The sequence below is a fragment of the Artemia franciscana genome, chromosome 20 (assembly GCF_032884065.1).
Source record: "Artemia franciscana chromosome 20, ASM3288406v1, whole genome shotgun sequence".
NCBI lineage: Eukaryota > Metazoa > Arthropoda > Branchiopoda > Anostraca > Artemiidae > Artemia > Artemia franciscana.
Genome location: NC_088882.1, coordinates 7,210,596 through 7,228,346, shown reverse-complemented (window position 1 = coordinate 7,228,346; position 17,751 = coordinate 7,210,596). Strand labels below are relative to the sequence as shown.

At 34.2% G+C, this 17,751-nt stretch overlaps 1 protein-coding gene across 2 annotated transcripts in view; it reads right to left on the bottom strand.

Annotated features, from left to right (window-relative positions):
* Positions 1-17,751, bottom strand: part of LOC136040220 (uncharacterized) — a 121,502-nt gene that overhangs the window by 6,279 nt on the left and 97,472 nt on the right. For both annotated transcript variants that reach the window (XM_065724417.1, XM_065724418.1), the window contains one exon: positions 1,687-1,784. In XM_065724417.1, the coding sequence (XP_065580489.1) occupies positions 1,687-1,781 (95 nt within the window). In that variant the 5' untranslated portion in view covers positions 1,782-1,784. The remainder of the gene's footprint in view (positions 1-1,686; positions 1,785-17,751) is intronic.

Sequence of the window (17,751 nt, the reverse complement as noted above, 5' to 3'; positions counted from 1 at the left end):
ATTAATTTATGCTTTCATTTAAAAATTAATGTTCATCTAATTGAATATTTGCTTTTATTCACTTATCTTATAGCATTTATGGTGGTTTTATACCAGACTGAAATACCAGGACAAAATAACGTTATTTTTTTTTTTTTACCAAACTTTGAAACTCAGTCAGCACTGGTTGCAATAATCCTAGAAAGATAAAATTTTTATTTGAGTATCTTATAGCATTAGTAAAGAATAAAGAAGGTATGTATTTTGAATTTGTAAAAAAAAAATCATCATATATTCGTCATATTAACACCCTATATATATATATATATATATATATATATATATATATATATATATATATATATATATATATATATATATATATATATATATATATATATATATAAACAAACACATGAGGCACCCTACCTAACACAGAAATAGAGCCTTTTAAAAATAAAATTTCAAAATAAACAGAGGAATACCGTAATACGGGACCCAGAGATCGAGTCATGCTGCAGGGATGCACTGCAGGGCCGACGCAGGAACCTTAGTAGTCAAGAAGCGTCGTTAATCTGATACAGAGGAAATACCTTAATTAGCACATAGATGAAGCTTTTAGATATAAGGTTATGGTGATTCTTATGTTAGACTGAAGATGCAGCCAGGTGTTTTTGGAAATATCTCCGCTAAGTCAGTCGCCAAGGTGGAGTTTTATCCCCATATTTATTCGGAATGTGCATTGATCATCTGTTGACTAATGTCAAATCTACTTGTTTTCTAGACTACACCCATATCTCCTACGCTGCTTACGCAGATGCTATATTGTTGATTAGCAGAAATAGATCAGACCTGGTCCACTCAGTTGATCTTGTTTCTCGTCTTTATTCTAATATCAGATCAACTCTGAATGTTGATGAATGTAAGTAACTGGCGTTCAATGTAAAATCACCAGCTGCAGTTTTGACACTGCAATGTGGATCTTCTAAAAATTTGGTTTGCGAATGTTATTAAGTGGCTTGGTATCCATATTTGCAGTACGCTCTCTGGACTCCGTGTAAAAGGTCATGTCAGCATTAAACAAAAGCTTCAGATAGGCTACGGAATAAAAGTCGCTAATCGTGGTCGTTACTCAGGTCGAGCAGTCGCCCGTCTTTATACTACATTTTGTGACCACTCCGTTTTATTTATGTCTGGTATTTATCCTCTGCTCAGAAGAAGCAACTAAAATCAAGTGATGTACTTTCGGTACCTAAAGTACCTCTTTTATTCGCCTCGTTCTTACCATAAGCATGCCATTGTTAGTATTGTTGCCATTGTTTTGAGTCATTCAAAAGACTAAATACGGTTTTAGCTGATGATACTCTTTTTCTGTAGGTTGTTTCCTTCCGTTAATTAGATTGTTTTGCCGTTAGTGATTGTGCATTATATTTATGTATATAGAAGTTTCTTAATGTTTCTTTTTTCCTAGTACTTTGCGTATGTTGTTTTGTAGCAGGTTAAAAATAAATTATTATTATTGCCTAAGCCAAAGGTAGGGCTTTTAAGATCTACATTTTAAAAACATATTAAATTTTAAAAAGAAATACAGAAGACACCTTACCTAATATAGACAAATCTTGTCTATATTATATTTAACTTTTTAGAAATATATTTTATAACTCTTTCAAAATATAATTAAAAAAACAAACTCAGAAGACACCTTACCTAACACAGAAGTAGAGCTTTGAAAAAGTTGAACGAGTCATCCTGAAGTTTTGATAAAAATCATCGTCATTGTAATTCTGGATAATAAGGGACATGTCCTGCGGTAAAGAAAAATTAAACAATAAAAGGAACATGTGATAAATGCTTATTCTAGTTCTTAAGTCTAAAAGTAGAGTTTGAGGAATGAAACATATGACTTAGGACGATGCAGAATACAAATCTTTTAATTAGGAAGATAGTTGTTAATGCTCCAGCTGGACAACCCATTTTGGAATTTAAGGTTAAGAAAATACAGTTAAATTTCAATAAAAAATAAGAATATGAATTAGGTTTTTTTTTGGTCATGGTCTGAGGAAATAGGCGGCAGAGCTTTTGCGTTGAAAAAAAATTAGTCAAACCAGCAGAAAGTGAAGAGGACATGGGAGAATGGTTTGGAGCCATTATCAACAATAAAAAAATAGGGCTAAAGTAGATTAACAGAGCCACAAGAAACTCATATTGGTCACTGGATTGAACAATCTTCTATTTGTGTTTCAATCTCTGAAAAAAATTAAGGCTTGAATAAAAAAATTCGTGGATGAAACCAACTTTTCAAGAAAACTTGCCTGAGACATTAGACTAACTTTTTAGCCAAAGGATTAATAATCTCTTTCACAAAACAGACAAAAATTCAAAAGACACCTCATTCACAAACAGACTGCGTAAACAATCACCAAGCTTGACACTAGGCCGGAGTCCTTATTAACCATGACCAGATTTTTGATGCCAAATAGTTCTAATGTGTAGACACTAGAAACCAGGAAAAGAGTTTCAATTTCTTGAAATAGTTAACCAGAATATCGAGGGTGTAGTGACAAAACATCGTGGTTTTCTAAGGACTAGGATCCAAAAGTAATCATGGTTGGTGTTCAGCCCTTCAGAAAAACGTGAATTCTATAAAGACGTGCATTGCTTGCTATTTGTCGAACCTGAGACGAGTAAAGGCTCACATGAGACTCACAAATTTTGAAGCCATATACTGACCTTAAAGATGCTCTCGCTGACTTCAAGCGTCGTGATGAAAGACAATATTATTTTACTGCAGTACAAAAATCTATGATATTTATTAAAACACAGGAAGGAAAAAAATTCCAATTGATGAGCAATTAAATTTGGAAGATTACGAGGAAACGATTAAAAACCGAGAAATGTTAAGACCAATTGTCCAGGCTATTCTATTTTATGGTTTTCATGAACTAGCCCTGCAGGGTCTTTATGAAAAAAGTGTTCTCTATAAAAAAAAGTGTTGAAAATGAAAGAGTATTCACAGGGTTGTTGCGATCGATAATGGATTGCGGAAATACGAAATTGTGGGTTTTTTTCGAATCATCCACTTAAAGCGCGAAATACACATCTCTTCTAAAGCGGAATGATATCGTCGGTAGTGTAGGTAATCCCATTTGGAACGCAACTTTGGAAAGAGCTAAAATTGCGAATTGTTTTTCGATACTGGCTTATGAGATGAGTGATGATTTTTCAAAGAACAGCTTGTTCTTGTAATCTATTTCTAAGACGATCATCAAACAGAAGAAAGTTTTTTTCCTTTTCGACAATGCGAATGACTTGAATAGCATAGGTCTTGCAAAATAGATTATTACACTCTGCTTAGAGTTCGGATTAAAAATGAACAAGTTAGTTAGAATTGGCTTTGATGGAGGTAGTAGCATGTCGAGTATTTAAAGCAGCAGTCCAGACACCAGAAAGTGTTAAAACACCCATCACAATACCAAGACGGCAACGTCAGTGATTCCACTCTTCAGACTCTTCTCTTTTTCACGACGACTTTGTCTTTGTCCTTTGTCTCCAGCAGCTATATGAATAGCTCGATACAAGATTCTTAACCACCGAGCTACAGCATTTCGGACGCAACAAATCTATCCAAGGTTGTGAGAGAACTACGAAAATACAAGCAATTCTGTTTCTATGAAACTAGCATCCTTGCTGAGTTAACTGCTTGGCAAGCCAAATAGAGGTCTATAGGCGAGTCTTGTCACCCTAGTAATGTTTCTGAAACTGTCAGTGCGCGCGAGAAACGATGTTTTCCAACCGTACATTCATTCTGAATTGTATTCTCCCTGTTTCCATGACATTTGCAGAGCATTCACTTATCACGCTAAAGGAAGTCAAAACATACTACCGAAACCAGATATCAAAAGGTAGGTTGAAAGGTCTTGCACACATGTCCGACAAACGTAATGTCAGAGTGGATGTTGACTACGTTTGAAAACTGGAAGAGTCTAGAAGATCCAATGTTGTGACAGAAATACAAAAATACGAGCAGTTCTGTTTCTCTGAAACTAGCATCCTTGCTGAGTTAACTGCTTGGCAAGCCAAATAGAGGTCTATAGGCGCGTCTCATCATCCTAGTAATGTTTCTGAAACTCTTGGTATGTGCGACAAACAACTTTTTCCAACCATATGTTCACTCTAAATTGTATTCTTCCTGTTACCATGACATTTGCAGAGCATTCACTTATCACGCTAAAGGAACTCAAAAGATACCACCGAAATCAGGTATCAAAAGGTAGGTCGAAAGGTCTTGCACACATGTCCGACAAATGTAATGTCAGAGCGGATGTTGACTACGTTTGAAAACCGGAAGAGTCTAGAAGATCCATGGTTGTGACAGAACTGCAAAAATACGAGCAGTTCTGTTTCTCTGAACCTAGCATCCTTGCTCAGTTAACTGCTTGGCAAGCCAAATAGAGGTCTATAGGCGAGTCTCGTCACCCTAGTAATGTTTCTGAAACTGTCAGTGCTTGCGACAAACGATGTTTTCTAACCATACATTCATTCTGAATTGTATTCTCCCTGTTACCATGCCATTTGCAGAGCATTCACTTATCACGCTAAAGGAAGTCAAAGCATATCACCGAAACCAGATATCAAAAGGTAGGTTGAAAGGTCTTGCACACATGTCCGACAAATGTAATGTCAGAGCGGATGTTGACTACGTTTGAAAACCGGAAGAGTCTAGAAGATCCAAGGTTGTGACAGAACTACAAAAATACGAGCAGTTCTGTTTCTCTGAAACTAGCATCCTTGCTGAGTTAACTGCTTGGCAAGCCAAATAGAGGTCTATAGGCGCGTCTCTCCATCCTAGTAATGTTTCTGAAACTCTTGGTATGTTCGACAAACAATTTTTTCCAAGCATACATTCACTCTGAATTGTATTCTTCCTGTTAACATGACATTTGCAGAGCATTCACTTATCACGCTAAAGGAACTCAAAAGATACCACCGAAATCAGATATTAAAAGGTAGGTTGAAAGGTGTTGAATACGTTTGAAGCGACTTCCAGAGGAAATCAAGAAGGATGAAAATATAAGTATTATTTTCAGTGCTTATGTTGTTTGGTATCTTATTCAAGGATAAACAAAGAATAGAATTCTTCAATTTGGTTAATTGAACACATTATTTTACCGTATTTTCGACATAACACCTTAAATTAGGCATCATTTTCTTAGAACACACTGCCGTTCTTTGACGAACACATAAACGGATCAAATACATAAAGATCGATTTATTTAGACAGTGAAAAAAAGGTACACAAGTCCAGATATTTCAATCACATATACAGCGACCCTCATCAGTAGAAATACTAAAATTTAGTTATTTACTGATGAGGGTCGCTGTATGTGTGACCAAAACATATGGACTTTTGTAACTGTTTTTTTTCACTGTCTAGACAAATGGATATATCCCCATTTTAACGTTTATGTGTTATTTTACCGTTTTTAGTAGCACAGTAATAAACAAGCTATAATAGTAGACTATGACAGTAATATACTTAGTTGCTGGTAAGATTCTAGTCTTCTGTCAGCTTTCAACTCATCCCCCCTCCCTGGAAAGAAATTCCAAACACGCCGCTGCTGAAACAATAAACATAAGTCTTTTTTCAATTAGCCAGGCGACATCTATTTGAATCCAGTTTATCTTTAAGCTAATGTAACTCAATCATTCAAAGTTTTATTGCAAGATATTTGACTGAGAAGGCTAAGAAAGGGTCAAAATTAAAAAGCGTAGTAGGAGATTCAAATGAGGTCCATTTCTTTGTATGTCCTATTTGGCGGTTTATATCAGAGCTTTAGCTAATGTTCACAAAATTTTGGCCCCACCCGCTAAGATCTTCTGTTTTAGCCTGCAATTTCCCCTTCTTTGTTTTTATTTCAGCAGTCAGAATCAGATCTTGCCAAGAAAGCGTCAAAAATTGAAAGAGTCTAGCAAAAGGTCCAAATGAGGCCCAATTTTTGTTTCTATGTCCTATTTAGTAGTTTGTATCAGAGCTTTAGATAAAGATCGCCGAATACTTTGTCTTTCCCGCCAAAATCTTCTGTTTTAGCCTGCAATTTTACCGTTTTATGATCAATTTGGCAGTCTGAATTACATCTTGCCAACAAAGTGTCCAAAACTGGAAGAGTCTAGAAGTAGATCCAAACAAGGCCCAATTTTTTTTTAATGTCCTATTTGGCAGTTTGTATCAGAGCTTTAGCTAATGATCGCCTAATACTTCGTCTTTCCAGCAAAAATATTCTGTTTTGTCTACAATTTTCACTTCTTTATGATCATTTTGACAGTCTGAATTACATCTTGCCAAAAAAGCGTCAAAAACTGGAAGAGTCTAGTAGTAGATCCAAAGAAGGCCCAATTTTTACTCGAATGTCCTATTTGGCAGTTTATATCAGAGCTTTAGCTAATGATCGCCAAACAATATGTCTTTTCCGCCAAATTCTTCTGTTTTAGCATGCAATTTTGCCTTTTTTATGATCATTTTGGCAGTCTGAATTAGATCTTGCCAACAAAGAGTCCAAACTGGAAGAGTCTAGTTGTAGATCCAATCGAAGCCCTATTTTTTTGAATGTCCTATATAATAATTATATATAACTAGCTGTTGGGGTGGCGCTTCGCGCCACCCCAACACCTAGTTGGTGGGGGCGCTTCGCGCCCCCCCCAAGCCCCCCCGCGCGCGTAAGTCGTTACGCGCCATAATAGTTACGCGCCATTGTAGTTGTGTCCCTATGTCCCACCTGTGAATATAGATAGATATATATATATATGGTTTTAACTACGTAAAACTTGCGAATATACAACATTCTTTGCTGTCCCATTGTCTTTGCATATAAATAGATTGTCAGGTTTACCGACTCTTGAACATGTAACATATAATGGTCCATGGGAAAACAATCTGTATTCAGATCTATACCTCATGATTCTAATGATTGCCCTTGAGCTTTGTTGATGGTGATTGCTAATCGACCATTCCCTGTCCCGGTCGTCATTTACATCCCCCTGTTTCCTCCGGTGTCCCCGTTGTAGTTGTGTCCCTGTGTCCCGGTCGTCATTTATATTCCCTGTGTCCCGGTCGTCATTTGTATCCCGGTGTCCCGGTCTGTATATACATTCGTTTTTTAGTTTTGTTTTTCTCCTTTATTTTTTTCCTTTTTTTTCTTTTTTAGCTTATTTAGATTTTTAGATTTTTTAGTTTTTTTATTAGTTTTTAGTTTTTTTTTCTTTTTAGTTTTTTTGTCCCGTTCGTCATTTATATCCCCCTGTTTCCCCCGGTGTCCCCGTTGTAGTTGTGTCCCTGTGTCCCGGTCGTCATTTATATTCCCTGTGTCCCGGTCGTCATTTGTATCCCGGTGTACCGGTCTGTATATACATTCGTTTTTTAGTTTTGTTTTTCTCCTTTATTTTTTTCCTTTTTTTTTCTTTTTTAGTTTATTTAGATTTTTAGATTTTTTAGTTTTTTTATTAGTTTTTAGTTTTTTTTTTCTTTTTAGTTTTTTTTGTAGTTTTTACCTTCTTTTTAGTTTTGTTAATTTTTTTTTTACTTATGTCCTGGTCGTCATTTATACTCCCTATGTCCCGGTGCTTTGTTGATTGCTAATCGAACATTCCTTTTGTCCTGGTCGCTTTCTCTTTGAGTGTCGTCATTTATTTTTTTCTTTTTTAGTTCTTTTAGTTTTTACCTTTTTTAGTTTTTTTTAGTTTTTTAGATGAAAATTTTTTTTAGTTTTTTCCTTTTTTTCTTTTTAGTTTTTATTGGTTTTTACCTTTATGTTAGCTTATTTTTCAGTTTTTTCCTTTTTTTTTAGTTTTTTTTTATTTTTTATTTTTTTTTAGTTTTTTACCTTTTTTTAGTTTTTTTAGTTTTTTTAGTTTTTTAGCTTTTTTACTTTTTTTATTAGTTTTTAGTTTTTTTGTAGTTTTTGCCTTTTTTTAGTTTTTTCAGTTTTTTTTTAGTTTTTTATTGGTTTTTACCTTTATTTTAGCTTATTTTTCAGTTTTTTCCTTTTTTTTAGTTTTTTTTAGTTTTTAGTTTTTTTAGTTTTTTACCTTTTTTTAGTTTTTTTAGTTTTTTAGCTTTTTTATTTTTTTTATTAGTTTTTAGTTTTTTTTGTAGTTTTTGCCTTTTTTTAGTTTTTTTAGTTTTTTAGCTTTTTTATTAGTTTTTAGTTTTTTTTGTAGTTTTTGCCTTTTTTTAGTTTGACAACTTATTTTTTATTAGTTTTTAGTTTTTTTTGTAGTTTTTGCCTTTTTTTAGTTTGACAACTTATTTTTATATATATAGATAGTTTTTTTTTTTACTTATGTCCTGGTCGTCATTTATACTCCCTGTGTCCCGGTGCTTTGTTGATTGCTAATCGAACATTCCTTTTGTCCTGGTCGCTTTCTCTTTGAGTGTCGTCATTTATTAGTTTTTTCCTTTTTTTCTTTTTAGTTTTTTATTGGTTTTTACCTTTATTTTAACTTATTTTTCAGTTTTTTCCTTTTTTTTAGTTTTTTTTTTATTTTTTATTTTTTTTAGTTTTTTACCTTTTTTTAGTTTTTTTTTAGTTTTTTTAGTTTTTTAGCTTTTTTACTTTTTTTAATTAGTTTTTAGTTTTTTTTTGTAGTTTTTGCCTTTTTTTAGTTTTTTCAGTTTTTTTTTAGTTTTTTATTGGTTTTTACCTTTATAGTTTTTTTAGTTTTTTAGCTTTTTTATTTTTTTTATTAGTTTTTAGTTTTTTTGTAGTTTTTGCCTTTTTTTAGTTTTTTCAGTTTTGACGTCACCTGATCCAGTTTTTTCAGGTGACGTCACCTGACACATCCATCCACACATCCACAGACAGACAGACAACTTATTTTTATATATATAGATTAATATATAAAATTATATGTAAAATTATATAGTATATATATATATATATATATATATATATATATATATATATATATATATATATATATATATATATATATATATATATATATATATATATATATATATATATATATATATATATATATATATATATATATATATTATATAATTGTATAATAATTATATAATTATAATTATAATTATATAATTATATTCCTTATTTAATTATTGGATATATATATTCCTATATTTTGAGTTTTTATATGATTTAGGCACCTTAAATGTATATAGTAAATCAAGGAGTTTGCCGTGAAGATATACAAAACAAAGAAAATATATATGTAGCGTATGAGGCTCGTCTGTGAATATTTTTTAAACATGTTGGTCTTTTGTGAAGATGAATGAATTTTTATGAATAAATAGATGCTGCATTGTATATCTTAAGGTGCATTAAGACTAAAGGCCTGCACATTAAACTCAGCAAACATCATTATCAGCAATGTTAATATTGTCACTGACTTGCCGAAAGGCCATATCTGACATTTCAGCGTTTCTGAGACAATATAGAAAATACATGTAGCGTACGAAGCTCGTTCCTGAACGTTTTTGAAATATGTAGTTCATTTCTGAGGATGAATGTATGTTTCTGAATAAATATATGGTACATTATATTTTTTAAGGTGTATTAAGCTTAAGTGTATGCAAATTAAACTCAGTAAACATCATTATCAGCAATTTTAATATTGTCACTGTCGTGCTGAAAGGCCATATCTGACATTTCAGCGTTTATGACACAACAATGAAAATATATGTAGCGTACGAGGCTTGTTTGTAAATGTTTTTGAAATATATAATTCATTTCTGAGGATGAATGTATGTTTCTGAATAAGCAGGTGGCACATTATATCTCTAAAAAGTGCAAATTAAACTCAGTAAATATAATTATCTGCAATACTAATATTCTCACTGTCATGCTGAAAGGCCATATCTGACACAACTGTAAGAAAAAACAGTTTGCTTAGCTGTTCTCAGGTTTAAGTTCAAAAGATCGATGTAGGCTAAGAAGATCAGCGTAGGTGGAAATATTTTGTCCTTCTGATACTCCCTTAAAGAAAAGTTTAGCAAACAGTTTTTGGGAAATACATCATATAAGACTTGTAGGAATATGAACGATTTATATTAGGCAGTGCATAACCCATTCGATTGAGTAAATAGAATACCTTGGTTAAATTAAGATTTTTATTAGTAGTGGCCGTAACTTAATAAACAATAAGAAAGCAAATAGTTCTTAAATCCCAATAGCTTAGTAGTAACTTAATAGTTGCTTGAACATTTATTAATACCAGAAATTGAGCCGAAATGTGATCTTACGTCTATTCAGTTTGGTTTTCGGAAATGTTTCAGTTACTCCAATGCATATCATGTTTTAAGCCGGCTAATGAAAGATGCCGTAAAAACGAAAATGTCTTTATACTGTCTTACTGTTGACATTTCTGGTGCTTTCAATAATATTGTGCAATCTCAGACTCTATTTTCCCTTGCGTCTTCAGGTGTGGCATCTCAGGTGTCTATTTGCCCTTGCGTCTTAATCCTAATGTACTATGTTTATTGTCTTTTTGGTATTCAAAGTCTGAAATTCAAGTTACCTGGAATGGCCAAATATCTGACCAGGTAAACATTAATAAGGGAGTTCGGCAAGAGGCCGTGTTGTCTCCTGGTATATTTAAACATGCGCTTGCATCGTGAATACATCCCCTTAAAAGTTCTATTTTTTACGGTAATAATGGTTTGTCATATGTTGCATATGCAGGCGATGTTCTACTTGTTGCCCGGCCTCGCCGTGGACTGCTTTCCAATTTTACGATATTAAGAAATTTTACTATCTAAGATTGGACTGTCAGTTAATGCGTCTAAATGCTAGTCTATTTGTTTTAACAGCCCTTATGCGGTCGCTCCACTCGTTGCTGGGACTGCCGTTCTACCATGTTCTTCTTTAGTCAGTTGGCTTGGTCTGTGTTTTGTCACAGCACATTCCAATAACTGTTCATCCCTAGTGAATCAAGTTGGGAAAAACCTACGCGTCGCTTACGGGAAAATATCCCCAAACAAAAGCCCTTGCAACCGTAACGGTTTGTGCATGATTTGTAACGCTTATTGCACCCCTGTGCTTTTGCTTTTATCAGGCATGGCTCATCTGTTTCGTAAGAAAGATCACTAGATATTGAAATTGAAGATATTGAAGATATTGAAAGATAATTGAAAAGATAATTGAAGATATTGAAAGATAACAAAGATATTTTTCTTTGTTATATTAGATTTGTTGTGCTTGCTATTGATGAGCTGCGTGTGCCTTTGTTTTGCTTTGCTTATCATTTTTTTTTCTCTCTACTCCACTGTTTATACTTTGAATGTTTGTGGATAGTATATATTATTATTATTATTATTATTATTATTATTGTTATTATTGTTCTTATTATTATAAATGCTTCCAATTAAATTCAAGACAGCTATTTTGTTCAGCACAGCTGAACAGTTTAGTAACTATATATCTAGAATTATTGAGTAGATCAACTCCTTCTCTCAGTTATGCAATTTGCTCATTATGGTTAAAAAATAAATATTGTTTTAAAATCTTTAATATAAATACACTGTGCTTATGCTGGTTACCAATAAAAAATCACTCTATTATCGCTGCTCTATCATAGCTAGTAATATTGATATTTTAAACGAGCTGATTTGATTGGAAATTAAAAGTTCTAGTGCCCTTTTTAAGAGTCAAAAGGGATTGGAGGACAATGAGGCCTCTTCTTTAGCCCTTAATTCCATCTTCCAGTTAAAAAATTTTCCCGTTGTGCTTAAAACCCCTTTTTCAAAATTCCTGTTCATAATCTTTAGTAGCTTATTCCTAACCATATTTAAGAAACTCATTTATTACACTATCAGCGCCTGGTTTTCCTCACAAAAAAAGTCTTCCTTCACATCCAAGGTATCACAAACTTTTTCATTTCATCTATGTCTTTTCCTGCAAATGTATATAGGTTAGGCACATTCTTAAAATGTTCCACCCATCTTTCTTTAACTTTTTCCTTATCACTAATTGTGACCCCATTCCTATCTTTAACTGGGACTAGTCCGGATTGACTACTCCTTTTCAATTTATCAACATGCCAGTATAATATTTCACTATTATGCCGTCTAGCTGCATCTTCCAGATCCTAACAAATTTTATCCATGGCCTCCACTTCACATCTCCTTAGTTCATATTTTAATGCTTTGTCCACTTTCTCTACATTCCTTTTGTTTTCATACGACCTATCACTCAGATAATTCTTGTACAAACCCCTTCTACTCTCTATTAAACCTAAAGCTTTTTCACTAATATTCCTATTTGCAATCTTAGCAGTCTTACATAAGACACCATCAGCAACCTCACAAAATGTTTTTCTAAAATCATTCCATCCATCTTCCACATTGTCAAATTTTAAACTCTCAAGTACAGAAATCAACTGTTCCTGGAAGTTTTTTCTCAAATTTTCATCCTTGAGTCTACCAACATGATAACTTTCCGGGAGGTAGTTAACCTTCCGAAATTTCAGCTTTAAATTAACCTTAGACACTAGTAGATGGTGATCTTTACTTTTAACGTCAATAGCAGCACTCCTATACACCCTAGTATCTTGTATTGATGCTGCTAGTCCTCGGTTTACAATAACATAATCAATAAAAATAGCGACGAAGACCACACTGCCTTTCCATAACAAACAAATACAACGTAGAAACAATAGGGAAAGTTTTTTCAAGACAATGGAAATTATTTATGTAGATATTTCGGCCCATGTCCAAGGGCCGTCTTCAGCACAATACAATACTATATATATATATAAAAGAAACTTACATCAAATTGTGAGAATTAAAACTGAATATAAAAACACTTATTAAAACAATTTTTTTTTAAAATATAGCCCTAGCATCCTTACTTCAGCGAAGTTCAACCAGGACTGGCGAAAAGAATGAAATGAAGAAATATAAACTCATTCAAACTAAAGAGAATAAAATGATTAGATGCAATTTCTTAAAGCTAATCTTGCTTGTTTAGCAGCCTGTCTCAAAGGCCTTTTCGTAGTTGGTTCAGTACTATTATAAATTGGTTTAGTAAAATATTTTGTTAGATCATTTTTAATTAAATTTGAGTATAAAGAATTTAGTGAGTATTCCCCTAAGTCCCTGTTCAAAGAAATATTTTTATTTATTTTGAGATTAATTTCAATTGATTCTCGAACCACCTGTTTTATTCCCAAATCATTACTAATAAGTGAAGAGTTTTCAAAAAGTATCATGTGGGACGGATTATTAAATATATGCCAACCTAGAGCAGAATCAAAGGAATTGTTGGAACCATTTGAAATTAAGGCCTTGTCTATGTCATTTTTATGCCATCAGAATCTAGACAAAAGGTTACAACAGCATAAAAATGACATAGACAAGGCCTTAATTTCAAATGGTTCCAACAATTCCTTTGATTCTGCTCTAGGTTGGCATATATTTAATAATCCGTCCCACATGATACTTTTTGAAAACTCTTCACTTATTAGTAATGATTTGGGAATAAAACAGGTGGTTCGAGAATCAATTGAAATTAATCTCAAAATAAATAAAAATATTTCTTTGAACAGGGACTTAGGGGAATACTCACTAAATTCTTTATACTCAAATTTAATTAAAAATGATCTAACAAAATATTTTACTAAACCAATTTATAATAGTACTGAACCAACTACGAAAAGGCCTTTGAGACAGGCTGCTAAACAAGCAAGATTAGCTTTAAGAAATTGCATCTAATCATTTTATTCTCTTTAGTTTGAATGAGTTTATATTTCTTCATTTCATTCTTTTCGCCAGTCCTGGTTGAACTTCGCTGAAGTAAGGATGCTAGAGCTATATTTAAAAAAAAAATTGTTTTAATAAGTGTTTTTATATTCAGTTTTAATTCTCACAATTTGATGTAAGTTTCTTTTATATATATATATAGTATTGTATTGTGCTGAAGACGGCCCTTGGACATAGGGCCGAAATATCTACATAAATAATTTCCATTGTCTTGAAAAAACTTTCCCTATTGTTTCTACGCTGTATTTGTTCATAATCAATAAGGTTTGCTGTCTTACCATCACGTGAATACCATGTTAACTTATGGGCCATTTTGTGACCAAACACCGTGTTGGTTATAACTAGGTTGTTATACCTACAAAACTGCAAAAGTCTATAGCCATTACTGTTTTCTTTTCCTACACCAAATTTACCTAGGCTAGGATACCATCTATCCCTATTTCCACCAACCTGGGCATTAAAATCTCCTAGCAAAAACACCATATTTCTACCTGGTACCCTTTCTATTTGCTCCTGTAACTGTAAGTAAAATTCATCTGAGTCACTAGTATCTCCACCAGTTGGTTCAACAGGGGTATATACTACTATAACTGATATTCTGAACTTTTTAGTCATAAAATGAGCAATTAGTATTCTATTTTTAATACCTTCCCAGCATAAACAAGACTTGGCAGCTTCCTTATTCATCATGAGCCCTACTCCCTGTCTATGTACCCCATCCTTCCTGCCTGAGTAAACAAATTCTATGTCACCTAATTTCATGCTTCCTAACCCTGGGATATGAGTTTCTGAAACTCCTAATAAATCTAGTTCAAACCGTTTGAATTCGTCAGTCAAAATGAAGATACGACGTTCATTTTTTAACGTCGTAGCATTCCAAGTTCCAATTTTCGTGTTCTTTAAATCTTTGAAATTATTTTGGCCGCAGGAAAAGCAATGATCCCGGATACCAGTGCAGGACGGGGACCAACATATCTTCTCAAGTCCACACCGAAGCGCTTAAGCCGGCTTAGAACCGGACAGCAAGAAGTCCTTGGGACCTCCAGTAAGTTGGAGGCTTTGTGCAATCCAGGGCCCATCTTGGTCACAACCTGGTTTTCAGCACTTGGCGATGCTCTTCAATCAACATGAGTCGAAATCCTACACAGACAGATCCAAGCCTATTACCTCTGACTCATTATATATTCATATCTGCAAATATTATGCTACTACGGGGAGGCAGCCCATTGTAGATAAATTAGCTAGGAAGAGGTTTTTCAGCCCGAAAACGCCCATCAAAACAAACCAAACCCAGAAAAATACCCAATAATCAGAGTCCCGTTTGAGTGCTGTGTTGTTTACTAGGCTATCATTTCCCCAAGGTTCGCCCCTCCTAAAGTGGGAAAAGTTGACCGCAAGTTTCCCAGTCTTGCAGGTACCCCAAAAGGGTCGAGACAGCCCTTTACAGAGGCCGTTGTCCATAAATCTGGATCTTACGCCCTGTCGCAGTTGTCCTCCTATAGAGGATCCTCCCACAATTGTGTTCTGCATTAACATGCAATTTAACCAATTACTGGGAGAATGTTTGTAGCTCATGTGACGTGTGGACACGCCAGTGGACCCTGTCGAATGTACATTTGAGGGGCCTTCTTCCTCCTCCACCTGTATTTATGTCCCCAGGGGAGGGTGCCCCAGTTTCTAATATGGACCCCCAGAGACAAGGTCCTTCTTGGTCCGTGTCTCCTATGGAGGTACTCTCCATATCTGTAGGGTATTCCCCTATGTGTTGTCCTCTACCACAATCTAGCATGATTATCTAATAATTATCGAACTAATGCAACTGATAAATAGTTGCAGTAAATTGCAACTTTACTTTAAATTTAGATTATAAAGTAAATGATAAAGATAACACATACAAGCTCTGTTGTCCTCTGCTAAAACCTAACATGCAAACTAATCATTAACTAACTAATGCAACTAATTAACAGTTGTAATAAATTGCAACTTTCCTTTTGATTTATACCCTAAAATAAAGAAAAAAGAAAATGCAGAAAAAACTCTATTGTCCTCTACCAAAACCTAGCATGTTAACTAATAATTAACTAATAAATAGCCAATTTGGCCAGATTGAAACATCTCACAAGCCACATCTTATAAAAAACACCTTAGAGAATTCAAATTAAGAAGAATACTTATTAGAAACAATGCTAGTAATACAGAAGTAGACCTAAATAGCCAGTTTGGCCTGTTTAAAACATCTCACAAGCCACACCTTGTAGAAAACACCTTAGAGAATTTAAATTAAGAAGAACACTTATTAAAAATAATGCTAATAGTACTGTTTGTGTCAGGATAAAAAATTCTTGAAAAAGTTTCTCCAACATGCAAATAGCAACCCAAACTATGGATTCTTATAGGAAAGAACTAAAAAATTATAAAATATTATTAATTATTTCCATGAAAAAGACTATGTCAATAAAAAACTAGCAGATATTAATTAAAACACGTCCCTCCCCTTAGGTCCTGGGGAAGTCTCTTTTTGTCATTAATTAAAATAAAACTTTTTCTATAAAATAAGTTTTTTGAAGAAAAGTAAAGAACACCATTAAAAACAAGAGCTAAGAGCTCATATGGCACTTGTGACGAGGTCGGAAGAGCCGAGAGCTCATATGGTACGAGGTCGGAAGAGCCAAGAGCTCATTTGGACGAGGTCGGAAGAGCCAAGAGCTCATTTGGCACTTGTGAGAAGGTCAGAACCTAAAGTTAAACTTTATAGCACAAGATCCTTCTAAATATCAAATTTCATTAAGATCTGGTCACCCTTTCGTAAGTTACAAATACCTCAATTTTCAAAATTACCTCCCCCCTCCCAATTCCACCAAAGAGAGCAGATCCGGTCCAGTTATGTCAGTCACGTATCTTAGACAGGTTTCTATTCTTCCCATCCAGTTTCATCCTGATCTCACCGCTTTAAGTATTTTCTAAGATTTCCGGTCCCCCCAACTGCCCCCCCCCCCCAATTACGTTTGATCCGGTTGAGATTTAAAATAAGATATCAGAGTTACGAGGTCCTTCTAAATATGAAGTTTCATGAAGATCCGATCACTCCTTCGTAAGTTAAAAATACGTTATTTTTCTTATTTTTCAGAATTACCCCCCCCCCCCCGCAATTGAGCGGATCCGTTCCAATTATGTAAATTACGTATGCAAGACTTTTGCTTATTTTTCCAACCAAGTTTCATCCCAATCCTTCCAATCTAAGGGTTTCCCATCATTTTAGGTCTCCCCACCCCAAACTTCCCCCAATGTCACCAGATCCGGTCAGGATTTAAAATAAGAGCTTTGAGCCACGATATCCTTCTAAAAATCAAATTTCATGGAGATCCAATCACCCATTCGTAAGTTAAAAATACCTCATTTTTTCTAATTTTTCAGAATTAACCCCCCCCCCAACTACCCAAAAGAGAGCGGATCCGTTCCGTTTATGTCAATCATCTATCTAGGACTTGTGTTTATTTTTCCCACCATGTTTCATCCCGATCCCTCCACTCTAAGTGTTTTCCAAGTTTTAGGTTTCCCCCTCCCAACTCCCCGCCCCCATCACCAGATCCGGTCGGGATTTAAAATAAGAGCTCTAAGACACGATATCCTTCTAAACATCAAATTTCATTGAGATCCGATCACCCGTTCGTAAGTTGAAAATACCTCATTTTTCTAATTTTTAAGACTTACTCCCCCCCTCCCAACTACCCCAAAGAGAGCAAATAAGTTCCGATTATGTCAATCATGTATCTGGGACTTGCGCTTATTTTTCCCATCAAGTTTCATCCCGATCCCTCTACTCTAAGTGTTTTCCAAGATTTTAGGTTTCCCCCCTCCAACTCCCCCCAATCTCATCAGACCCAGTCGGGATTTAAAATAAGAGCTCTGAGACACAATATCATTCCAAACATCAAATTTCATTAAGATCCAATCACCCGCTCATAAGTTAAAAATACTTCATTTTTTCTATTTTT